The 27,176-nt window shown below is 41.7% G+C and overlaps 1 protein-coding gene across 1 annotated transcript; it reads left to right on the top strand.

The window, feature by feature from the left end:
• The first annotated feature begins 624 nt into the window (after positions 1–624).
• LOC106606453 (cytochrome P450 2K1) lies at positions 625–25,874 on the top strand. The gene is made up of 8 exons (XM_014202661.3): positions 625–882; positions 8,545–8,707; positions 8,868–9,017; positions 9,121–9,281; positions 9,452–9,631; positions 19,449–19,590; positions 21,795–22,121; positions 22,328–25,874. The coding sequence occupies exons 1-8, from the start codon at positions 679–681 to the stop codon at positions 22,513–22,515; spliced, it is 1,515 nt and encodes a 504-aa protein (XP_014058136.3). The 5' UTR covers positions 625–678; the 3' UTR covers positions 22,516–25,874.
• Positions 25,875–27,176: the final 1,302 nt, after the last annotated feature.

Genomic DNA, 27,176 nt, shown 5'->3' with positions numbered 1-27,176 from the left:
AGATAAGACGTAGACTTCTGATTAGCCTTTGACTATTTGGTTAGCAGTTTGTCAGACTGCTCCATATAAATTGCTAATCAATGAGTATACTTGACATCGGCAACTTTTTTCTCGAGTTGGAGTCTGGATATTCAATTCCAACGAATTCCAAATCCAAAAATCCTGGAGTCGTTCACCAAAAAAGCACTCAGAATGTTTGTATAGAATATACCTCGGCACAGCACTGTGATCTATCAATCCACTGGGCACACACACTGGTTGAATCAACGTTGTTTCCACGTCATTTATATTTCACACCCCACTAAAGTGTCAAATGTGAAAGACTCCTCAAATGTGTGCATTTGTGAAAAAAGGTTGGAAATATGTATCTAATAGTTGCTAAATGACATTCAAAAGATATTGGTTAACACAGTCAAACTGCAAAGGTTTTACACTTGCCTTCAATTGTATCTAGTGTTTATCAAAGTCTATTAAACTATGGGAAATCCTCATAGGACGATGACCGGTAACCTTCGCATAGATAAGAGCACATTTTTTTCAGAATGTTTAGCCCCTCCCCTGAGGCTGTTTCATGCTCTATAAAAGGTGAGTCTCCATTGGCAGGCAGATCAACGAGCAGGAAGTAGTCACTGTTTTTTTTTTTTTTGAGCCCTGTGTAGGCATAAGAGCTGTTTGAAGATGTCTCTTTTAGAATGTCTTCTCCAGACATCGAGCACAGTGACACTGCTGGGGGCTCTGCTGTTTCTGCTGGTCCTTTACCGCCTCTCCTCTGGTTCCAACTCTGAGGAACAGGGGAAGGAGCCTCCAGGACCCAGGCCTCTGCCCCTGCTTGGTAACATGCTCCAGCTGGATCTCAAGAGGCCCTACCGCACCCTCTGTGAGGTGAGAGGAAGTCCTGAGATTAAACTATGTTATGGTTGTTGAGATGATATGTGACATTGTTTTATCTGGCTAAATATTTTCAAAATGTTTATTTTAGCAGGTTTAAAACTTACAGTTAGTTTCAATAGGCATGTATTGTCAAAGCAACATATTAATATATGTTGAGTACATGGTGTTTCAACCAGTTAGCAAAAGTTTTTGTCAACACAGGAGCCCTCTAAAATGTTTTTATTTTGATGTGGCCCTACTTACCACACTCGCTCTGAGTTTATGAATGTTTTCAGAGAATGTTCCTCCGTTAATGTTCCATTTCAGTTTTTTTAAATGCCAAGTGTTGTCAAATAATACAGGTGAAATGATGACCACCGTGCATTCACTCACATAATAGAGGCATTTGGCTTGAGAATCGTATCTGTCATAAATGCTTAAAGGGATTGTTTTTTTGTGTGTTTTTACCCCAATCTCAATAGTTTTCATTTCACAGACCAAACAACTCACCAAAATAGCTCACACATACTTCAATCCAACTTATATTGCAATGATATCACTCCAAAAGATATGTATCAACATAGAAGTATACTTTTTTTGTTACAGAACTGCTTCCAACAACCTTTAGTTCAAGTTTTTATATTTACATTTCATGCATTGTTTACTTCACAGGGCTTTTCGTAGCACCTGCATTTTTTTTAAGTCACACACTGATCTCCACAGTCTGTGTTTGGTTAATTGATTTTGAATAACTTTTAGATGTTTTGAGTGCTTAGTTAAAGGGACAATCTGCAGTTCAAACAATAAAGCTTACACCCCACTACTGTTTTAGGTTAACAGCTAAGGAATGGGGCTGGAGAAATATAACCCCTCTGAAATTATAGACAGACCTAAAGATGCAATGACTGACCACCCATAATAATACAATTATAGTTTTAACCATGTTTAGAGGCTACATGTATTTATTTTTATGTTTAACAATCTCATACTTTGGGTTCTGATGGGGTATGACAGTTGCGCTAAGCTCATAAGGTGTTTCTAGTTATATTCTTCAAGAGTCATTAGCTAAAAAGTAAAAAAATGGATGTACCAATGACAGATTGACCCTTTTTTTAAACTGGTTTACTCTTTAGAACTCAGTGTTTGTTTGTTTGTAAACAATGTGATTCTAAACAAACACTGTATAGCTTCACATGATGGTTAAGGGCTAGATTGAATCCGGTCGCATTTGTCCACTATGCACGTTTTTAAGGCAATGTTCCCGCATTCTCGGAGACCACGTTCACGGTAAAAGCTGCATATGTCTGCTCAATTGGAAATTACCTTTACATTTTGCATTGTCCAAATCAGCAATCGGATTGAATCCTGGCCTAAAAAGATCATTTCATGGATGGTCAGTCCTTGCATCCATAGCGCCATCTGTGAATTTGAGTGGTTGCATTTCTCCAGCCCCATTCCTCAGCTGTTTACCAAAATAAGTGATGGGACAGATGTTTTGATGTTGTTTGAATTATGGACTGCAGCTTTGAGATTGGTGTAAAACTCAGGAAAACATTGACCCGCCTGCTCTTTGAAACACCCTTGTGGTCGTTGCCTGGTAACAAGGTAAACAATGGGCCACATGTCATTATGAGCCTAAATAGTATACTCCCAGTCAGTATAGTATTAGATAGAACGTCAAGGCCCCGCCCGCCTGTGGGAAAACGACCTGTGGTTACATAGGTTACCCCATTGGCTCACTGCAAAAACTTGTCTGCTTGTTTTAGTCAATTACAAGACTACATTTAAGAAAAGTACAACATGTCTAAACATTACTTTTTTAATCATAATGGCACACCTCATGTAGCCTAGCCCATAGGCTTATGTTAAGGTTTGTATCACAACTAAAGTGGCCAAATAACTTCTTAAAATTAAGCACATTAATTTGCGTTACAACTGGTGTAGAGCCTAACTGGCATACATATGAAGCGCGGGAGTTTCAAGTTTGGGAGAAAACATTTTACCATAAAAATGCACCTTTTATAATAAAATAAATACATGCAGAATTGCATTTGCTGTCACTTTTGAGAATGGTGTTTTCCTGCTAATGGAACATTCACGCGTATAGCCTACTGCCATGTGCACATTGCTGCGCTTATGTGAAGAAATGGCATAATCGTTTATCAACAATTTAAGCTAAACGTTCTGATCTGTTGTGTCAGGCTCATTGCTTAAAACAGTTTTTTTATGCTATTGGTTGTATTCATTCGGGATCTATCGCATCCCACAACTGTCCCAGACAATGTTTGGAATATTTATTTCTAGTTAACCTTTGTACTGGGGGATAGTAGATTGACATGGGGTAGTGCTTTTGCTGTTTGTTAGGCCCACTTATCTTGTTGGCTGACCAAAAGTCAATTACAGTTCTTCAAATATGCGCCTCGAATTTGGATGAGGATGCGAGCAGTTATGTCCCTCTTCATTTGTAGCCTGTGAGAAAGACCCAATCACTGACAGAGAGCCATGTGAGTGAGAGGTTTTTGGCAAGCAGCCAGGAGAAGGGAATTATACATATTTTTCATTTTAACCTTTATTTAACTAGGCAAGTCAGTTAAGAACAATTTCTTATTTACAATGACGGCCTACCAGGAAACAGTGGTTTAACTTCCTTGTTCAGGGGCAGAAAGACAGATTTTTACCTTGTCAGCTCGGGGATTTGATCCAGCAACCTTTTGGTTACTGGCCCAACACTCTAACCACTAACCTACCTGCCGCCCCTTCAGCCCAAGGGCAAAACAGCCACTCGCTGCAAAAGGCACAGATTTTTTTTAGGTGGTACACTAAGGGAATGCAGCGAAGAAATTCGAGGCATTATCAAGCGATTGTCAAATTGTGAATGACAGACTGATGAAGTGTGTACAGCCTGCGCAAAAAAACAAAGAAGAGCTCATGTCTTTCATGCTTTTTTCAAATTATCATTAGTCGCATCATGCAGCCTTACAATGTATTAAAAATCAAAACACATAGTCCAACATTTTGTATCACAACCAAAGCTACATAAATAACTCTAAATTAAGCATATAGGAGTACCTGTTTCTTTGTTAACCACTCAACACAGAATAGCTGCATGTGTGCACTCACTCAAATCGTTTGAGAAAATAGCCTTTCTATTTTTTTCAGCTATGTTAAATTTCATTCTTCATACTATAAAATATTTCCACGGAATTCTAAGAAAATCTGCTGCTGCTGAATGAACTAGTGTAGCCCACAGCCATATGGCATAGCCAGATCAGGGCCTAACATAAGGACAACTCAGAGTATGCTATTCTGTTCTTCTGAAATAGACTACATTTTCTTCATATCATGTTTCTTTAGACCTGTCTAAAATAAATAATGGATTTATTGTGATGGTGTAGGCTATATTACATGGATTTATTAGACTTTTTAAAATGTGGATGTTCCGAAGGTCTGTATCAGTGGCTTGTAGGCTATGCGTGGAAGCCAGGAGATGGTAAATGTGCTTATGTCAATTACCGTGAGACCGACAATTATTTGCTTGACAATCACTGGCTCTTTCATGACCGCCACAGCCCTAACTATGACTTACAGTATGTTGGGTCTGTCTTCCCAGGCTTCACAGCATATCCCCGTTTCTTTGCCTCAGGAAAGCTGATTTTTGTATCGCAGCATTCCTAATGCGGTGGTTGCCTGGGAAGCTATGCAGACCGAGTAGATGTTTAATTTTCTAAAATGTCTCATTACAGATTGATGATAGTGGAAAGACAAAAGGAGATGGAAAGTGTAATAATCATAATAATACCTCCCCACCATTATGATTAGCCCCAATGACACAAGCTACATCAACTGTAAGACAACCCACACAATGGAATAGAAGAATATGATTTTCAGGGGCAAATTACAAGTACTATACACAGGGGCACAACTTTCACTGGGGACGGGGGGAAGCTTTGCCTTCACACAGCCTGTCAGCACGCTCTGTTTGTGCAGTCCTAAATCCAGTCAGATGAACACTCCAAACAGCCTACCCGACAACTCGGAGGCGTCCGCATGGTCCTAAAGCACATGTTGTCACGTAAAAAAAAAAAAAAACACATTTCAATAATAAAACTGGGGGGGACAGAAATGCAATTTCATAATGTGGGGGGACATATCTGAAATTGCATTTTTGTCCCCCCCAGTTTTATCATTGGAATGTGATCAAATTGTGGCAACGGTGTGCTTTAGGGCCAAACAGACGCCTCATAGTTGTAGGGTAGGCTGTTTGGAGTGTTCATCTGACTGGATTTAGGACCATGCGGATACCACAGAGTGGGCTGACAGGCTGTGTGAAGGCAAAACTTCTGGAAGGCTCTCCAGCACTGGAGAGTTGAGCATAATTCAGTCAGTGTGTATGTGTTCCGCTCTTTCATCGAGTTGTAAAAGGAAGCAGAACAGAAAATGGCTACTTTAGTTGACTGATATAGCTGGCAAGGTAACTGCTGTTTAAATTAACAGAAAAAAATGAACTAATGTTTATTCACAGTGCTGGGCTAGTATTGTAACTGACATGTAATGTTATCTAATGTTTCATCCCCTCTCGATTGAGGTGAATGAATAAGCTACGCTAGTGAGTAGCTACCACAGCCAGGTCAGCTCTAGCCTCTAGTTATCTGGCAGATAGCGAGATGAGGTGGCTATTATTACTATCTAACCACAGTTGTTTGTATGGAAATGTTTGTAGCCTTTGTTTTGTCCCATTTCAGAAGTAAATTAACTTGGCAAGTGAGAGAGAGCTGGCCAAAAGTTGGCTTACATTAGCTATTATTTTTTTTGCCTCAATCAAACTAGACCTGAATCAAACGATGAAGCAATTGGCCAAACAATTGAAGATTGCACTGAAAACATGTCAGAATATCAATGTGAGTTGTATTAGTCAGTATGGCAATGTAACGTAATTGATCTGTCAGTTTCCCAAGCTAGTTCCCTACTTTTCACACTGACAGTCATAAATAGCTCTAACGTTACAGGCTTCACTGTCATGGTGCACAGTAGAGGTCTGCGCAGGACCGATTTCTTCATCCCACTCCTCCACCCGCTACCGCAAGAACTGGTTCCAAACCTAACCGAAGTCCCGCAATGTTATTTTAGGCGTATGTGAAGCAGCTCACTAGCCAGCCATGGTCCCAGCAATTTTGCGCCCTATAGGCAATATCAAATGCTAAAAAATAACTTAAGAAATGGGTTAAATTAGCCGAGATTCTCACATGGCCCTTTGTATTACTGGGCTATATCAGGAAATATGCTAGATGTAGTTTAACCTGTTGGGACAAGGGGGCAGTATTTTCGCGGCCGGATAAAAAACGGACCCGATTTAAACTTTCTTTTCCAGAAACGAGAATATGCATATAATTAGTAGATTTGGATAGAAAACACTCTAAAGTTACTAAAACTGTTTGAATGGTGTCTGTGAGTATAACAGAACTCATATGGCAGGCCAAAACCTGAGAAGATTCCATACAGGAAGTGCCCTGTCTGACAATTTTTGGTCCTTCTAGGTTATCTCTATCGAAAATACAGTATCTCTGCTGTTACGTGACAATTTCTAAGGCTTCCATTGGCTGTCTGAAGGCGCCAGAAAGTGGATTGGGGCGTCTGCTGTCTCTGGGCGAAGAACTGCAGCAGATTTTGTGAGTGGTCAGGCTGGGGACAGTGACACTGGATAGGCGCATTCATGAGAATCCTCCATTTTTTTCTTTCAGCCTTTGAATGAAAACAACGTCGCCCGGTTGGAATATTATTGCTATTTTACGAGAAAAATCACAATTTTTTTATTTAAACAGCGTTTGACATGCTTCTAAGTACGGAAATGGAATATTTTGAAAAATTTTGTCACGATATGCGCTCGCACGTCACCCTTCGGATAGGGACCTGAACGCACGAACAAAACGGAGGATATTTGCACATAACTATGGAATATTTTGAACCAAACCAACATTTGTTGTTGAAGTAGATGTCCTGGGAGTGCATTCTGACGAAGAACTGCAAAGGTAATCCAATTTTTCTTATAGTAATCCTGAGTTTAGTGAATGCCAAACTTGGTGGGTGTCAAATTAGCTAGCCTGTGATGGCCGAGCTATCTACTCAGAATATTGCAAAATGTGCTTTTGCCGAAAAGCTATTTTAAAATCTGACACAGCGATTGCATAAAGGAGTTCTGTATCTATAATTCTTTAAATAATTGTTATGTATTTTGTGAAGGTTAATCGTGAGTAATTTAGTAAATTCACCGGAGGTATGCTAGTTCTGAACATCACATGCTAATGTAAAAAGCTGGTTTTTGATATGAATATGAACTTGATTGAACAATACATGCATGTATTGTATAACATAATGTCCTAGGAGTGTCATCTGATGAAGATCATCAAAGGTTAGTGCTGCATTTAGCTGTGGTTTTGGTTTTTGTGACATATATGTTTGCTTTGAAAATGGCTGTGTGATTATTTTTGGATGGGTACTCTCCTGACATAATCTAATGTTTTGCTTTCGCTGTAAAGCCTTTTTGAAATCGGACAATGTGGTTAGATAAAGGAGAGTCTTGTCTTTAAAATGGTGTAAAATAGACATATGTTTGAGAAATTGAAGTTATAGCATATTTAAGGTATTTGTATTTTGCGCCACTCGATTCCACTGGCTGTTGACTAGGTGGGACGCTCACATCCCACGTAGTCCAGGGAAGTTAAAGAGAGCAGAGTTGGAGAAACTTGCACTTTCTCTTGAGCTATTTTTATAGCCTACGTTTTAGGAGTGGGAAGATTTTCAGACTGAGAAATATGGGTGATCAATATTTAGCCCTATTTCTAGGCAATGTAGTAAACTATAGCCTAATCATAGGCCTATTAAGGAAATATAATTAATTGGAAAGATAACTACCCTGTGCTTCTCCGACCATGTATACATAGGCTATAGTCTACTCTGTTTAGTTGAGAACACACGCACACCTGATCTCGAAAGGTACTGCTACTGAACTGGAAGCAGCAAGAATGATGACAGCGACACTTGACGTTTAGCATAGTCCTATAGGTTAGCCTACCTTTTAGGAGGACAATTTGCAGGCATAGACAAATAAATGGGTATTCAATACTGAAGACCCATTGAATGTTTTCCCCAATTGATAAAGCAACTTCGCTCGAATGTGCACTGCACACTCGATCATATTGTCTTTATTATTTGATAAACAACGTTAAATTAACACTATGACATCCGGCATGCTGTTAAGTAGCTTGCTAGCTAAAAGCCACAACACATGAAAAGGGGTTAGTTACCAGTATCGTTCTGCTTGAGCTATCTTACGGTTTGTAAACAAAGCTGTTTGATGACTGTTTTAAAGTGTAACACATTTAAACTGGTTAAGATAAGAGCTAGCATTGGTGTTTTAAAATGTCGGTTTTACCTGAAATTGAATAAAGCCAGAAGTAATGCCTGCCTCATTAATCCAAGTGTTTGACATGGGGGGAAGGGTCCAGTAACTTTATGATCAACTTTGTCAATGTACCAGCTACAGTACTTTTTCATACTTGGGTCAACCTGCTATGAACTGGTTACATCCAAAAATCATCCAACTTGATGAACAACATGATTTTCACTGTCCGGGACCTTTAATAAACCATGCATTTAGTCTTATTTTACGTTCTACAGCTGTCTAAGAAGTATGGGTCTGTTTTCACGGTTCACTTGGGACCCACAAAAGTGGTCATCTTGGCAGGATACAAGACGGTCAAGCAGGCACTGGTCAACCATGCAGAGGAGTTTGGGGACAGGGGCATGCTTCCTGTGTTGTATGATTTCACCAATGGACATGGTAATGTAGGATATGTGAAACTTGTAATCCCGGTTAACTGTTGCATTCGACAATATTCTATCAAGCAAGCATATTTGGGTCTGTAACAACAGCCCCAAATATATGATTCTCTCCTGACATGATTAATTCCTGACACCTGCGCAATATAACTTTTAAATAGGTATTCTGTTTGGCAATGGAGACTCATGGAAAGAGATGAGGCGCTTTGCCCTGGCGAACCTTAGAGACTTTGGGATGGGCAAGAAAGGGAGTGAGGAGAAAATCTCAGAGGAAATTCACTACCTGATTGAAGTGTTGGAAAAACATGAGGGTAAGAATTCGTAGTTCTGATTTTGAAAACCAAAAAAAGGGTTATATAAAAAAGAAATCCTTAGGCTTCCTAATTAAATTTCTGATCTTGATCTTTTTAACAGGTAAAGCATTTGACACAACCCAGCCATTGAGTTATGCTGTGGCCAACGTAATCTCCAACATTGTGTACGGCAGCAGGTTTGAATACTCTGACTCCAAGTTCCGAGCCACAGTGGATCGAGCCAATGAGAACCTACGAATTGCAGGATCTGTTTCAGTTCAGGTACTGTACTATGTGCTCATGATGTTTACTTTGCCATTATTCTCAAAGTGAAAAACAAACTGGTCACACTTGACTAAACCAGGAAAATTAGATAATTATTCAAATTTGTACTAGGCTACTGGAATAATAGAGAATAATTCATGCTTTACTTTTTGTTTATGGGGAGATAGTTGTACAACATGTTCCCCTGGCTGGGCCCTTGGCTGAAAAGCAGGAAGCTTTTGTTGAAGAATATTGAGAACAACAAGAAGGAGATGGAGGAGCTGGTGAGGGGGCTGAAGGAGACTCTCAACCCTCAGATGTGTAGAGGCTTTGTGGACTCGTTCCTTGTCCGAAAGCAGACCCTGGAGGTATGAAATCTCACTACAGTTAAAATCATCTCAATTAAAAACAAGATAACTCATGTAAAATATACTGTGTTGGTAAAATGTATATAGGTTCAGAACTTTTGTGAAACAGCACAGTTATAAATACACTGCTCAAAAAATTAAAGGGAACACTTAAACAACACAATGCAACTCCAACTCAATCACACTTCTGTGAAATCAAACTGTCCACTTAGGAAGCAACACTGATTGACAATAAATTTCACATGCTGTTGTGCAAATGGAATAGACAACAGGTGGAAATTATAGGCAATTAGCAAGACACCCCCAATAAAGGAGTGGTTCTGCCGGTGGGGACCACAGACCACTTTTCAATTCCTATGCTTCCTGGCTGATGTTTTGGTCACTTTTGAATGCTGGCGGTGCTTTCACTCTAGTGATAGCATGAGACGGAGTCTACAACCCACACAAGTGGCTCAGGTAGTGCAGCTCATCCAGGATGGCACATCAATGCGAGCTGTGGCAAGAAGGTTTGCTGTGTCTGTCAGCGTAGTGTCCAGAGCATGGAGGCGCTACCAGGAGACAGGCCAGTACATCAGGAGACGTGGAGGAGGCCGTAGGAGGGCAACAACCCAGCAGCAGGACCGCTACCTCCGCCTTTGTGCAAGGAGGAGCAGGAGAAGCACTGCCAGAGCCCTGCAAAATGACCTCCAGCAGGCCACAAATGTGCATGTGTCTGCTCAAACGGTCAGAAACGGACTCCATGAGGGTGGTATGAGGGCCCGACGTCCACAGGTGGGGGTTGTGCTTACAGCCCAACACCGTGCAGGACATTTGGCATTTGCCAGAGAACACCAAGATTGGCAAATTCGCCACTGGCGCCCTGTGCTCTTCACAGATGAAAGCAGGTTCACACTGAGCACGTGACAGAGTCTGGAGACGCCGTGGAGAACGTTCTGCTGCCTGCAACATCCTCCAGCATGACCGGTTTGGCGGTGGGTCAGTCATGGTGTGGGGTGGCATTTCTTTGGGGGGCCGCACAGCCCTCCATGTGCTCGCCAGAGGTAGCCTGACTGCCATTAGGTACCGAGATGAGATCCTCAGACCCCTTGTGAGACCATATGCTGGTGCGGTTGGCCCTGGGTTCCTCCTAATGCAAGACAATGCTAGACCTCATGTGCCTGGAGTGTGTCAGCAGTTCCTGCAAGAGGAAGGCATTGATGCTATGGACTGGCCCGCCCGTTCCCCAGACCTGAATCCAATTGAGCACATCTGGGACATCATGTCTCGCTCCATCCACCAACGCCACGTTGCACCACAGACTGTCCAGGAGTTGGCGGATGCTTTAGTCCAGGTCTGGGAGGAGATCCCTCAGGAGACTATCCGCCACCTCATCAGGAGCATGCACAGGCGTTGTAGGGAGGTCATACAGGCACGTGGAGGCCACACACACTACTGAGCCTCATTTTGACTTGTTTTAAGGACATTACATCAAATCAGCCTGTAGTGTGGTTTTCCACTTTAATTTTGAGTGTGACTCCAAATCCAGACCTCCATGGGTTGATAAATTGGATTTCCATTGATTTATTTTTGTGTGATTTTGTTGTCAGCACATTCAACTATGTAAAGAAAAAAGTATTTAATAAGATTATTTCTTTCATTCAGATCTAGGATGTGTTGTTTAAGTGTTCCCTTTATTTTTTTGAGCAGTGTATATATGGCAAATAGAAATCAAACTGAATGGTCTTCAGAGATAGCTGGGTAGGGTTGGGTAGCTGAAGGATGGGATTAAATACAAACAAAAGATAACTATTGTAAAATGTATATAGTGTGTATAAGCTGGAAGTAGAAGCCTAAGTGTAGTTGTCCATTAGTTTACTGCAATTAGGGGAGGGGTGGAAGGGTTAGTGAAAAATAATAAAGGTAAATATATTTAATCTCTCTCAATTCAATTTCAATTCAAGGGCTTTATTGGCATGGGAAACATTTGTTAACACTGCCAAAGCAAGTGAAGTTAATAAACAAAAGTGATTTAAACAATAAAAATGTACAGTAAACATTACACTCACAAAAGTTCCAAAAGAATAAAGACATTTCAAATGTCATATTATGTGCAAATAGTTAAAGTACAAAAGGGAAAATAAATAAGCATAAACATGGGTTGTATTTACTATGGTGTTTGTTCTTCACTAGTTGCCCTTTTCTTGTGGCAACAGGTCACAAATATTGCTGCTGTGATGGCACACTGTGGTATTTTGGGTAGCCAAATAAAACCACCCGCAGGCCAAATACGGGCTACCAGATGGGGAAACCTTACATAGACTGACCAGGTAAATCCAGCTGAAAGCGACGATCCCTAATTGATGTGACTTGTTAAATCCACTTCAATCAATGTAGATGAAGGGGAGGAGACATGTTAAAGAAGGATTTTTAAGCCTTGAGACATGGATTGTGTATGCGTGCCATTATTTTCTACATTGTAGAATAATACTGAAGACATCAAAACGATGAAATAACACATATGGAATCATCTAGTAACCAAAAAAGTGTAAAACAAATCAACATTTATTTTAGATTCTTCAAAGTAGTCACTGTTTGCCTTGATGACAGCTTTTGCACACTCTTGGCATTCTCTCAACCAGCTTCATGAGGTAGTCACCTGGAATGTACTTCAATTAACATGTGTGCCTTGTTAAAAGTACTTGTGGAATTTCTTTCCTTAATGCATTTGAGCCAATCAGTTGTGTTGTGACAAGGTAGGGGTGGTATACAAAAGATAGCCCCATTTGGTAAAAGACCAAGTCCCTATTATGTCAAGAACAGCTCAAATAAGCAAAGTGAAATGACAGTCCGTTACTTCAAGACATGAAATTCAGTCAATCCGGAACATTTCAAGAACTTTGAAAGTCTCTTCAAGTGCAGTCGCAAAAACCATCAAGCGCTATGATGTAATTGGCTCTCATGAGGACCGCCACAGGAAAGGAAGACCCAGAGTTACCTCTGCAGCAGAGGATAAGTTCATTAGAGTTACCAGCCTCAGAAATTGCAGCCCAAATAAATGCTTCACAGAGTTCAAGTAACAGACACATCTCAACATCAACTGTTTAGAGGAGAAAGCGTGAATGAGGCTTTCATGGTCGAATTGCTGCAAAGAAACCACTACTAAAGGACACCAATAATAAGAAGAGACTTGCTTGGACCAAGACACACGAGCAATGGACATTAGACCGGTGGAAATCTGTCCTTTGGTCTGATGAGTCCAAATTCAAGATTTTTGTTTCCAACTGACGTGTCTAATCGAGATGCAGAATTGGTGAACGTTTTATCGCTGCATGTGTGGTTCCCACCTCAAGGCATGGAGGTGTGGTGGTGCTTTGCTGGTGACACTGTCAGTCATTTATTTAGAATTCAAGGCACACTTAACCAGCGTGTGTTTTATTTAATCATTTTGATGTCTTCACTATTATTCTACAATGTAGGAAAAAAATGAAATGAAGAAAAAACATGGAATGAGTGTGTCCAAACTTTTATGTATACATACATACATACATACATACAGTTGAAGTCGGAACTTTACATACACTTTAGCCAAATACATTTAAACTCAGTTTTACACAATTCCTGATATTTAATCCTTGTAAAAATTCCATGTCTTAGGTTAGTTAGGATCACCACATTATTTTAAGAATGTGAAATGCCAGAATAATAGTAGAGAATGCTTTATTTCAGCTTTTATTTCTTTCATCACATTCCCAGTGGGTCAGATGTTTACATACACTCAATTAGTATTTGGTAGCAGTGCCTTTAAATTGTTTAACTTGGGTCTAAGCTTCCCACAATAAGTTGGGTGAATTTTTGCCCATTCCTCCTGACAGCTGGTGTAACTGAGTCAGGTTTTTAGGCCTGCTAGCTCACCCACGCTTTTTCAGTTCTGCTCACAAATGTTCTATGGTATTGAGGTCAGGGCTTTGTGATGGCCACTCCAATACCTTGACTTTGTTGTCCTTAAGCCATTTTGCCACAACTTTGGAAGTATGCTTGGGGTCATTGTCCATTTGGAAGACCCATTTGTGACCAAGCTTTAACTTCCTGACTGATGTCTTGAGATGTTGCTTCAATATATCCACATAATTTTCCTGCCTCATGATGCCATCTATTTTGTGAAGTGCACTAGTCCCACCTGCAGCAAAGCACCCCCACAACATGATTCTGCCACCCCTGTGCTTCACGGTTGGGATGGTGTTCTTTGGCTTGCAAGCTTCCCCCTTTTTCCTCCAAACATAACGATGGTCATTATGGCCAAACAGTTCTATTTCATCAGACCAGAGGACATTTCTCCAAAAAGTACGATCTTTGTCCCCATGTGCAGTTGCAAACCGTATTCTGGCTTTTTATGGCAGTTTTGGACCAGTGGCTTCTTCCTTGCTGAGTGGCCTTTCAGGTTACGTTGATATGGGACTTGTTTTACTGTGGATATAGATACTTTTGTATCTGTTTCCTCCAGCATATTCACATGGTCCTTTGCTGTTGTTCTGGGATTGATTTGCACTTTTCGCACCAAAGTACGTTCATCTCTAGGAGACAGAACGCGCCTTCTTCCTGAGCGGTATAGTGGCTGCGTAGTCCCATGGTGTTTATACATGCGTACTATTGTTTGTACAGATGAACGTGGTACCTTCATGTGTTTGGAAATTGCTCCCAAGGATGAACTCTACATTTTTTTTCTGATTTCTTGGCTAATTTCTTTAGATTTTTCTTAATCAATCTACACAATAACCCATAATAACAAAGCGAAAACAGGTTTTAATAGTTTGTTTTGCAAATTTATACCAAATAAAAAAACTTGCCTAATTGACATAAGTATTCAGACTCTTGGTATGTCCACCTGTGGTAAATTCAATTGATTGGACATGATTTGGAAAGGCACACACCTGTCTATATAATGTCCCACAGATGACGGTGCATGTCACAGAAAAAACCAAGCCATGAGGTCAAAGGATTTGTCTGTAGAGCTTTGAGACAGGATTGTCGATGCACAGATCTGGGGAAGGGTACCAAAAAATGATCGAAGCATTGAAGGTCCCAAAGACGACAGTGGCCTCCATCATTCTTAAATGGAAGAAGTTTGGAACCACCAAGACTAACTAGAGCTGGCTGCCCGGACAAACTGAGCAATCAGGGGAGAAGGACCTTGGTCAGGAAGGTGACCAAGAACCCAATGGTCATTCTGACAAAGCTCCAGAGTTTCTCTGTGGAGATGGGAGAATTTTCCAGAAGGACAACCATCTCTGCAGCACTCCACCAATCAGGCCTTTATGGTAGAGCGGCCAGATGGAAGCCACTCCTCAGTAAAAGGCACATGACAGCCCGCTTGGAGTTTGCCAAAAGACACCTAAAGGACTCTGACCATGAGAAACAAGATTATCTGGTCTGATGAAACCAAGATTGAACTCTTTGGCCTGAATGCCAAGCGTCACCTCTGGAGGAAACCTGCCACCATCCCTACAGTGAAGAATGGTGGTGGCAGCATCATGCTGTATGGATGTTTTTCAGCGGCAGGGATTGGGAGACTAGTCAGGATCGAAGCAAAGATAAACGGGGCAAAGTACAGAGATATCCTTGATGAAGACCTGCTCAGTACCTCAGAGTGGGGGCGAAGGTTCACCTTCCAACAGGACAACAGCCAGGACACACAGTGAAGACAACGCAGGAGTGGCTTTGGGACAAGTCTCTGAATGTCCTTGAGTGGCCCAGCCAGAGCCCAGATTTGAACACAATCGAACATCTCTGGAGAGACCTGAAAATAGCTGTGCAGAGGCGCTCCCATCCAACGTGACAGAGCTTGAGAGAATCTGCAGAGAACAATGGGAGAAACTCCCCAAACACTGGTGTGCCAAGCTTGTAGCGTCATACCCAAGAACGCTCGAGGCTGTTATCGCTGTCAAAGGTGCTTCAAGAAAGTACTGAGTAAATGGTCTGAATACTTATAAATGTGATATTTCAGTTGTTTTTTTATACATTTGTAAAAATGTATAACCTGTTTTTGCTTTGTCATTATGGGGTACTGTGTGTAGATTGACAAGGAAATATGTATTCAATCCATTTTAGAATAATGCTGTAACGTAACAATATTTGAAAAAAAACAAGGGGTCTGAATACTTTCCGAATGCACTGTACAGTGAGGGAAAAAGTATTTGATCCCTGCTGATTTTTTTACGTTTGCCCACTGACAAAGTAATGATCAGTCTATAATTGTAATGGTAGGTTAATCTGAACAGTGAGAGACAGAATAACAACAAAAAAATCCAGAAAAATGCATGTCAAAAGTGTTATAAAATGATTTGCATTTTAATGAGGGAAATAAGTATTTGACCCCTCTGCAAAACATGACTTAGTACTTGGTGGCAAAACCCTTGTTGGTGTAGCGTGGTTCGTTCTGCGTTGTGTACTTTTATTTAGGACACTGCCACAACTGGAATTCTGATGGTTGGATCATTTTTATTCGACCTGCACACGAAGAGACAACACACAATATGTTAGCCCTCGGTGCAGTCACAGCTCTCGGGCACCTTGCTAGTTGAAGGTCAGGCAAAAGACAGCGGGAACTGCATGCACACATTCAGTGCCCAACAGCACACTATACAATACAAGTAAAATGATATACAACATAATTCGGTCAAAATAAAAGACATACCTGCACACGAAGAGACAACACAAAATATGTTAGCCCTCGGTGCAGTAACAGCTCTCGGGCACCTGCGTGAGCACATAGAAACTCACTCAAACACGGTCCCAAATACTCCCGAGTTACAATAGGTACCCTAATTAGCGAGCTCTGTGAAAGTTGTTAACATAAATCTTTATAATTGTCCACATTGTAACAAAACCTATAGTTGCATAATAGCACTTTATGTAACTTTACCACAGTTTTATATTGCCAAATTACGGCGCCAAGGACAACATACCTTGCTAGTTGAAGGTCAGGCAAAAGAGAACAATAAGAGGGTACGTAAGTACAGATGACCCGCGATGGACCAAAGCAAAATATACAAAACTTTTACAATTAGGTGTATTTACAATATAGATATCGAAAAAATGTTTGCACACCGAAAAATAACATAAACTATGCAGCTGTAATTAAATAAAGAAAACACATTGAATTATTGTTATTAACTTACTAACATCCCCTCTTGACCGGCCTACTTGAACTGTCCTTGTGTGCAACTTGGTGCATAATCTAGGGGAACAACATCACTCTACTACATTGGCAATCACAGAGGTCAGACGTTTCTTGTAGTTGGCCACCAGGTTTGCACACATCTCAGGAGGGATTTTCTCCCACTCCTCTTTGCAGATCTTCTCCAAGTCATTAAGGTTTCGAGGCTGACGTTTGGCAACTCGAACCTTCAGCTCCCTCCACAGATTTTATATGGTATTACGGTCTGGAGACTGGCTAGGCCACTGCAGGACCTTAATGTGCATCTTCTTGAGCTACTCCTTTGTTGCCTTGGCCGTGTGTTTTGGGTCATTGTCATGCTGGAATACCCATCCACGGCCCATTTTCAATGCCCTGGCTGAGGGAAGGAGGTTCTCACCCAAGATTTGACGGTACATGGCCCCGTCCATCGTCCCTTTGATGCAGTGAAGTTGTCCTGTCCCCTTAGCAGAAAAACACCCCCAAAGCATAATGTTTCCACCTCCATGTTTGACGGTGGGGATGGTGTTCTTGGGGTCATAGGCAGCATTCCTCCTCCTCCAAACACGGTGAGTTGAGTTGATGCCAAAGAGCTCCATTTTGGTCTCATCTGACCACAACACTTACACCCAGTTGTCCTCTGAATCATTCAGATGTTCATTGGCAAACTTCAGACGGGCATGTATATGTGCTTTCTTGAGCAGGGGGACCTTGCGGGTGCTGCAGGATTTCAGTCCTTCACGGCGTAGTGTGTTACCAATTGTTTTCTTGGTGACTATGGTCCCAGCTGCCTTGAGATCATTGACACGATCCTCCCGTGTAGTTCTGGGCTGATTCCTCACCGTTCTCATGAACATTGCAACTCCATGAGGTGAGATCTTGCATGGAGCCCCAGGCCGAGGGAGATTGACAGTTCTTTTGTGTTTCTTCCATTTGCAAATAATCGCACCAAATGTTGTCACCTTCTCACCAAGCTGCTTGGCGATGGTCTTGTAGCCCATTCCAGCCTTGTGTAGGTCTACAATCTTGTCCCTGACATCCTTGGCGAGCTCTTTGGTCTTGGCCATGGTGGAGAGTTTGGAATCTGATTGATTGCTCTGTGGACAGGTGTCTTTTATACAGGTTAGAAACTGAGATTAGGAGCACTCCCTTTAAGAGTGTGCTCCTAATCTCAGAAATCTTTCTGATTGAGAGGGGGGTCAAATACTTATTTCCCTCATTAAAATGCAAATCAATTTATAAAATTTTTGAATTGCGTTTTTCTGGATTTTTTTGTTGTTATTCTGTGTCTCACTGTTCAAATAAACCTACCATTAAAATGATAGACTGATAATTTCTTTGTCAGTGGGCAAACGTACAAAATCAGCAGGGGATCAAATACTTTTTTCCCTCACTGTATATATTTACAACAGTATTGGGGATTGGAAATGATGCTGACAATTACATTGATGGAAGCTACAATCTATCTGCAATATTAAAGCTAATCCACCCCCCCCCCACCCAATTTTTGTTTTTAAATAAATAAGAAAATGAATGAATAACTTGCATGTAGGGATTTAGTGTGCATTGAGAAATATTTAAATGGCCCATGTCATAGAGAAAATATAGGAGCGATTGTGCTGAAATAGCATTGGGCCCATGCTGCAGTGGTATACTGTACACTGAGTGTACAAAACATTAGGAACATCCCCCCCCCCTTTTGCCCTCAGAACAGCCTCAATTCTTTGGGGCATGGAATCTACAAGGTGTCAAAAGCATTACACAGGGATACTGGCCCATGTTGACGCCAATGCTTCCCACCGTTGTTTCAAGTTGGCTGGATGTCCTTTGGGTGGTGGAATATTCTTGATACACATGGGAAAATGTTGAGTGTGAAAAACCCAGCAGTGTTGCAGTTCTTGACACTCAAACAGGTGCGCCTGGCACCTACTGTACTACCATACCCCATCCAAAGGCACTTAAATCTTTTGTCTTGCCCATTCACCTTCTGAATGGCACACATACACAATCCATGTCTCCATTGTCTCAAGGCTTAAAAATCCTTCTTTAACCTTTCTCCTCCTGTTCATCTACACTAATTGAAGTGGATTTAACAAGTGATATCAATAAGGGATCATAGCATTCACCTGGATTAACCTGGTCAGTTTATGTAAGGTTTCCCCAACTGGCAGCCCGCAGTCCGAATTTGGCCCGAGGGTGGTTTTACTTGGCCCCCTAGGTTTTCTGGAATTTAAAACTTTTTGTTCATTTCTTTTTTTTCTTCTTTTTTTAATCTTTTTTTTTTTTTACACAAGACTGTAAAACACCAGGAAATCAGCTCTAACTGATATTCATTTTGTAAATCTGCTCCCAAGTATTCCCACGTATAATAGAGAGACACGTGATTGTCTACAACTCTGAGCAAGGTTTGAGAAATGATTGTTTGAGTCAAATATTATCTCTTGTGGTCAATTTGCAGTCTACAAATGTATATGTAATTATATTCCAGCCATCTGCTCAAGGGGATTTAAAAAAATAATATATAATAATAATTTTATAATCGGCCTGCGGGTGAATCTAGTTGATGAACCCTGGTCTATGCCATGGAAACAAATATTTTCTCCCCTTTTTTAAAATGCTTTTTCTGTGTTTTTCTGTATGTATAAGGAATCTGGAAACAAGAACTCTCACTACCATGACAACAACCTGATATCCTCTGTGAGAAACATGTTTTCTAATGGTACTAACACCACAGGGACAACCCTACGCTGGGCTTTGATGCTAATGGCCAAGTACCCTCTTATACAGGGTAAGTATCAATGTGCACACAGCCACACACCATTGTACATACATTGCAAGTGATTGTAGTAATGCAAGACAATCAAGGTGTTACTTGCTGTGAACATTTCCCACTTGAACCACAGGCCAGTTTATAGTTTGTTTCAATTGCTTGAACACTGAATGAAGCTGTAGTCCACATGAATGAAACAACCAGTTTTGTTTCCTGGGATAACCTACATGTGTAAGGAAGCCAAGTGATAGATATATAATGGAGTTGAACTATGGTGTGGTATTTATGTGGTAATAAAGGATACCATAGCCATAGAGGACAACAGGTTCTTAACTTGAGGGAGAGCGGTGGAGCAAAAACCCGGAAGGAGCAGTGATCGGAGAAGAATACACAATTATAATATTTGTTCTAATAACAAATCTTTTTTTTTTTTTAAACTAGTCTACAAAAAGTATTTAGAAATATTCTCAAAAAAATCCACTTGCAAAAATAACATCCTTCCATGTTGATCAGATAATGCACTTTCCCCACTGTCTAGCTTGACTTTCCCCACTGTCTAGCTTGACTTTCCCCGCTATCCATTTTGTTCCAACCTTCCAGCTTGGACAGGTGTATATTTTGTGTGTAGTTTTTTTGTCATTGCTTTTAAGCATTTTATTTGGAACAATGTTTTACATTTTCAAAACGGTGTACACAAGACACAGTCCTGTTTTTCATAGCACTAAATGTACACTGAACAAAAATATGAACGCAACAATTTCAACGATTTTACTGATTTACAGTTCATATAAGAAAATCATTCAATTGAGAAAAATCTATGGATTTCACATGACTGGGAATACAGATATGCATCTGTTGGTCAGAGATACCTTAAAGGTAGGGGCAGTATCTGGTGTGACCACCATTTCCCTCATGCAGTGCGACATCTCCTTTACATAGAGTTGATCAGGCTACTGATTGTGGCCTGTCGAATGTTGTCCCACTCCTCTTCAATGGCTGTGCGAAGTTGATAGGTATTGGCAGGAACTAGAACACTCCGTCGATCCAGAGCGTCCCAAACATGCTCAATGTGTGACATGTCTGGTGAGTATGAAAGCCATGGAAGAACTGGGACATCAGCTTCCAAACAACTGTTGTGTACAGCATGTAAAATAACTAAATCAGTACTCCATAATGGTATATATTTTACCATTCATGTAAACTCTTTGTACAGTGACTGGTTTTACAGTACTTCAGTCACAATTTCACTTTCAACATCTCTTCTCTTTGATTTATCTTTACTGCATTGTAAAGCGTTACAATATACAGCACCGAACACTTTTGCAATTCTAAACAGTATCAGGTTTAGTGAAATTCTTCCTGCTTTTGTATTAAATGCTAATTGAGAGAACAAGAATACAGCTCTTTTCTAGTAAATGTTTGATAACCATATCCTACCATTTACTCTTTAAAAGAAAAATAGTCTATTGATGGTGATAGTGTCACGCCTGCTCGCTCCCTCCTGCATCAACATCGCCGGTCTACTTTCCACCGGTCCTGGCAACCCACTTTGCGCATAGCTGCTCCCATCGTTAAGCCCACCTGGGCTTCATCACCACCCTGATTACTCTCCCTTCTTATAGCCCTCACCAACCCCAGTCATCAGGCAGTACTGGTTCTGTCTTCATGTCCTGATGCGTCTCTTGTTTTGTACTTGCTATGGTCGTTATTATTAAACTCACCATCTGCTTCCTGACTCAATGTTACAGATGGTTAGTATTTGTTGAGCCATTATGCAATTAATGGTGAGATTACCATCTTGTTCTATGACAAATTATACTGTTTTGATAGTTACTTAATTTAGTGACAGGTTTTGATGGGGTTAGTGCATTTTGCTAGGGAAATGTGGTGTTTTGGCAAACACTTACAATTTAGTGGTTTGCGTTATCCCTGTTTTGAGGGAAGTGTTCAAACAATTCAGAAACAAACAGTTTTGTTGGACTTGATTTACACTATTTACTTATTGTGTAGCTGTTGTCTACTGTTTTACAAAAAGGTGTTATGCATTTAGTGTGAACTGTGCAGAAAAGGTAACTGTTTTGGTACGTGGGTTAAGGTATCATTCCCAGCTTAATTCAGTTATCAAGCCATCTTGGAAAAACAATAAAATGCCCAGGGTAAAGATTATTAACATGACATTTTCTGAGGGTAGTAACTTTGGTCCTCCCTCCTTTCTGTCTCAGACCGGGTCCAAGAGGAGATCAGCAGCGTCATAGGAAGTCGTCAGCCCTTGGTAGAGGACAGGAAGAACCTACCCTACACTGATGCAGTGATCCATGAGACCCAGAGACTGGCCAACGTTTTACCCATGGCCATCCCTCAGACCACCAGCCGAGATGTCACCTTCCAGGGATATTTCATCAAGAAGGGGACGCTTGTGTTTCCTCTACTGACGTCTGTCCTACAAGACGGAAGCGAATGGGAGAGCCCACACACCTTTGACCCCGCCCACTTTCTGGATGAGGAAGGTCGATTCGCCAAGAGGGATGCCTTCATGCCCTTCTCTGCAGGTGAGTTCCGCTGTTTCTGTATCCATACTGACTGGGTAAGTGAATCCTTCTATGGTACTCTAAACTTAAGAGTTTGGGGAATTGCTTTGACCCAGAGTTTATGGTATAAAATGTGTGTACAATTTGACAAATATTTATGTGAACTATAGGAAATCTATGTAGACCTAATTGTCATATGTTGTCTCCCTCATTTTATCATGTTCCAGGTCGTAGGGTGTGTATGGGGGAGGGTCTGGCCAGGATGGCGCTCTTCCTCTTCTTCACCTCCCTCCTGCAGCGCTTTCGTTTCTCTCCTCCTCCTGGAGTAACAGAGGATGATCTGGACCTCACACCATCCGTGGGGTTGACCCTCAATCCTTCACCTCACCAGCTGTGTGCTGTGAGCCGGATCTGAGATGAGTCTGGGCCTAATGTATATTATACATGACTTAGAACAAACGCTCCACTTTAGACAAACATGCTGAAATGGGTTACCTCACCGGCTGTGCTGTGAGCCAGGTCTGAGATGAAACCAGTCCCTCAATGGTTTTGGTTTAATTTGATTGCTCTATATTCCGACAATGTAATTGATTGATTCAAAGCACTGCTATTATGTATGTACAGAATGCTTGTTGTTTTTGCTTGCTGTCCTGCCTTGTCTGGGACTGGACAGCTGTTGCCAAGCTTAGCAAAGTCAATCAGCTTTCTAGCTAATGTTATCGGTAGTTGATATACAGTGAGGGGAAAAAAGTATTTGATCCCCTGTTGATTTTGTACGTTTGCCCACTGACAAAGAAATGATCAGTCTATAATTGTAATGGTAGGTTTATATGAACAGTGAGAGACAGAATAACAACAAAAAAATCCAGAAAAACGTATGTCAAAAATGTTATAAATTGATTTGGCCTTCCCTGTGGCTCAGTTGGTAGAGCATGGTGTGTGCAACGCCAGCATGGTGTGTGCAACGCCAGCATGGTGTGTGCAACGCCAGCATGGTGTGTGCAACGCCAGCATGGTGTGTGCAACGCCAGCATGGTGTGTGCAACGCCAGCATGGTGTGTGCAACGCCAGCATGGCGTGTGCAACGCCAGGGTTGTGGGTTCGATTCCCACGGGGGGCAAGTACAAAAAAATGCATGCATTCACTACTGTAAGTCGCTCTGGATAAGAGCGTCTGCTAAATGACTAAAATGTAAATTTGCATGTTAATGAGGGAAATAAGTATTTGACCCCTCTGCAAAACATGACTTAGTACTTGGTGGCAAAACCCTTGTTGGCAATCAGAGGTCAGACGTTTCTTGTAGTTGGCCACCAGGTTTGCACACATCTCAGGAGGGATTTTCTCCCACTCCTCTTTGCAGATCTTCTCCAAGTCATTAAGGTTTCGAGGCTGACGTTTGGCAACTCGAACCTTCAGCTCCCTCCACAGATTTTCTATGGGATTAAGGTCTGGAGACTGGCTAGGCCACTCCAGGACCTTAATGTGCATCTTCTTGAGCCACTCCTTTGTTGCCTTGGCCGTGTGTTTTGGGTCATTGTCATGCTGGAATACCCATCCACGACTCATTTTCAATGCCCTGGCTGAGGGAAGGAGATTCTCACCCAAAATTTGACGGTACATGGCCCCGTCCATCGTCCCTTTGACGCGGTGAAGTTGTCCTGTCCCCTTAGCAGAAAAACACCCCCAAAGCATAATGTTTCCACCTCCATGTTTGATGGTGGGGATGGTTTTCTTGGGGTCATAGGCAGCATTTCTCCTCCAAACACGGCAAGTTGAGTTGATGCCAAAGAGCTAAATTTTTGGTCTCATCTGACCACAACATTTTCACTCAGATGTTCATTGGCAAACTTCAGACGGGCATGTATATGTGCTTTCTTGAGCAGGGGAACCTTGCGGGCGCTGCAGGATTTCAGTCCTTCACGGCGTAGTGTGTTACCAATTGTTTTCTTGGTGACTATGGTCCCAGCTGCCTTGAGATCATTGACAAGATCCTCCCGTGTAGTTCTGGACTGATTCCTCACCGTTCTCATGATCATTGCAACTCCACGAGGTGAGATCTTGCATGGAGCCCCAGGCCGAGGGAGACTGACAGTTGTTTTGTGTTTCTTCTATTTGTGAATAATCGCACCAACTGTTGTGACCTTCTCACCAAGCTGCTTGGCGATGGTCTTGTAGCCCATTCCAGTCTTGTGTAGGTCTACAATCTTGTCCCTGACATCCTTGGAGAGCTCTTTGGTCTTGGCCATGGTGGAGAGTTTGGAATCTGGTTGATTGATTGCTTCTGCTCCCAGGTGTCTTTTATACAGGTAACAAATTGAGATTAGGAGCACTCCCTTTAAGATTGTGCTCCTAATCTCAGCTCGTTACCTGTATAAAAAACACCTGGGAGCCAGAAATTTTTCTGATTGAGAGGGGGTCAAATAGTTATTTCCCTCATTTAAAATCAATTGATAACATTTTTGACATTCGTTTTTCATTTATTTTTGTTGTTATTCTGTCTCTCACTGTTCAAATAAACCTACCATTAAAATTATAAACTGATCATTTCTTTGTCAGTGGGCAAATGTACAAAATCAGCAGGGGATCAAATACTTTTTTCCCCTCACTGTACCTGGTTAAGTAAAGGCATATTAAAAAAAAGTTGTAATTTATCCCCGCGTGTGAATCCTTTATCTTACAACTGTTTGGCAACCAACATGACATTTTCTGTAGACCCCAAGCCAGTGTCCCATTTTCAGTTCCAATATTACGCATTTAAACAGTAGGCTACAGTTCCCTTGACATGCCATAGGCCTATTTGAAGTGCCGTATTCATTTGAATTTGTATAACGCCAATTATCACACACTGCTATCATCCTCTTTTACAACTTCACCAAATTACTTTTCTGGCGCTGCCTTTGATTTATTTTCAACTCTCTTCGCAGCTTTTGTCTTATTGAATTAAACTTCGACAATGTCATTTTTGCCTCCATGGATTGACGTTGACTTTTTCTGCTTGCTCCCAAAAGTATTACTTGGCGATTGGCTTTGTAGGATATTTGGCACACTTACAGTTAAACCCTAAAGTTTAGGCTAATGCACTAATGCCAGATAATGAATGAAATGCCTATTTTAGGCTGTAGATATAAATTGGACAATAATTATACATAACAATACCTTAAGTATATATTTTCTCTTTATTCAACCCGCCCGACATCCACCTGCCCTTCAGCAACACATGATTTAATTTAATATAATCGCAGAGACTGCGGGCAAACTGAAAGACTTAAGTCAAGCTGCATGTCAAGGATGACGTCTTAGCTGTCGCTCAGCCCCACAGAAGAGTACTCTGCCATGTCAGAAAACACATTGAGGCTGAATTTGTCATGCTCTGATCTGTTTCACCTGTCCTTGTGCTTGTCTCCACCCCCCCTCCAGGTGTCGCCCATCTTCCCCATTATCCCCTGAGTACTTATACCTGTGTTCTGTTCATCTTGTTTGTCAAGTCAACCAGTGTTTTTTCTCAGCTCCTGCTTTTCCCCAGTCTCTTTCTCGCTCTCCTGGTTTTGATCTTTGCTTGTCCTGACTCTGTGCCCACCTGCCTGACCACTCTGCCTGAGCCTGCATGCCTGCCGTCCTGTGCCTTTACCCCTACTCTGGATTACTGACCTATGCCTGACCTGAGTCTGCTTGCCATCCTGTGCCTTTGACACTACTCTTGATTATCGACCCATGCCTGCCTTGGCCTGTCGTTTGCCTGCCCCCGTTGCTGTAATAAACATTATTTCAACAGTCTGCATTTTGGTCTTACCTGAAATGTGATAGAATTACATTATGTCTGGTGGACCTTTAAATCGTTGAGACAGTAGAGGGTCCAACACCATGGGTGTCACCAGTCATCGCGATCCCCAGACCAAAAGACCCTGAGGCTGTAAGTAGATATGCGCTTCCCAAACAAAGCCATCAAAAGAGAAAGACACCTTACACCTACTGTTGATGTCATACAGGCACTCAGTGGTACCAAATTCTTTTCAAAACTGGATTTGAAATGTGGGTACCACTAACTGGAATTGGAACCAACATCACGATACATCACCACCTTATCAACCCATGTGGGACTATGGCAACACAAAATACAGAAATGACCTCTGCAGCAGAGGTGTTCCAAAATGCTGTACAGCTGACACTGCTTGGAATACCAGGTGTGACCAACCTCCGTGATGATATACTGGTTTTTGGTAAGACAAGGGCTGAGCGTGATCAAGCACTCAGACACATTCCAGAGACAAGAACCTAACCCTGAACGAGGCCAAGTGGAATTGGAATGATTTGGTAACACGTTCTCTGATGAGGGTTTCTCTCCTGACCCCATGAAAGTGAAAGCACTTCACAATGCTGCTGCCCCTGCCAGTGTTGGTGAGATCCAGAGCCTACTTGGCATGGGGAATTACAGCGGCCGTTTCATAAAAGTCGTTGCCACTACAACACAACCATTCAGAGAACTAACAAGGAAGAATGCAAAGTGAAACTGGACACAGGAGCACCAAAACTCACTGGACAACCTCAAACGGTGTCTGACAAGTGACTAATGACCTACTTTGACCCAAACAATCACATAGCTGGTTGTTGATGCAAGCCAGTTGGCTTGTGGGGCGGTGCTAGTACAGAGAGCCTCCTCAGGTAAGCCAGCTAAACTAGTGAGCGATGCCAGCAGGGTATTGTCTTCCATAGAGCAGGAATACTCACAAACTGAACTAGAGGCACTTGCCATTGTGTGGCGGTGGGATCATTTCCACATCTATCTGTATAGGGCTCCCTTCACTCTCGTAACTGACCACAAGCCCCTCGGATGGATCTTCAACAATCCAAAGTCCAAACCACCTGCCCGCATCGAACCCTAGAGTCTATGTCTGCAACCATATAGCTACACAGTCCGCTACAAGCAGGGTTAGGTCAATCCTACTGATTTATATTTCATGCGACCCTAATCAACTCTTATGTATCTCATACCACTCCTCTACTCAAGCAGAAGAATATGTGAACTTTATTACTGTGAATGCAGTAGCGAAAGCCATGACCTTGGCTGAAATTCAGTGT

Source organism: Salmo salar, chromosome 06 (genome assembly GCF_965601325.2).
Source record: "Salmo salar chromosome 06, fSalSal1, whole genome shotgun sequence".
Lineage (NCBI taxonomy): Eukaryota > Metazoa > Chordata > Actinopteri > Salmoniformes > Salmonidae > Salmo > Salmo salar.
This window is presented reverse-complemented; position numbering and strand designations above follow the sequence as displayed.

Coding starts and splice junctions, on each gene's coding strand:
- LOC106606453 (XM_014202661.3), top strand. CDS start 679: ATGTCTCTTTTAGAATGTCTTCTCCAGACATCGAGCACAGTGACACTG. Junction 883..8,544: donor CCTACCGCACCCTCTGTGAG/GTGAGAGGAAGT, acceptor TACGTTCTACAG/CTGTCTAAGAAGTATGGGTC. Junction 9,632..19,448: donor TCCGAAAGCAGACCCTGGAG/GTATGAAATCTC, acceptor TGTATGTATAAG/GAATCTGGAAACAAGAACTC.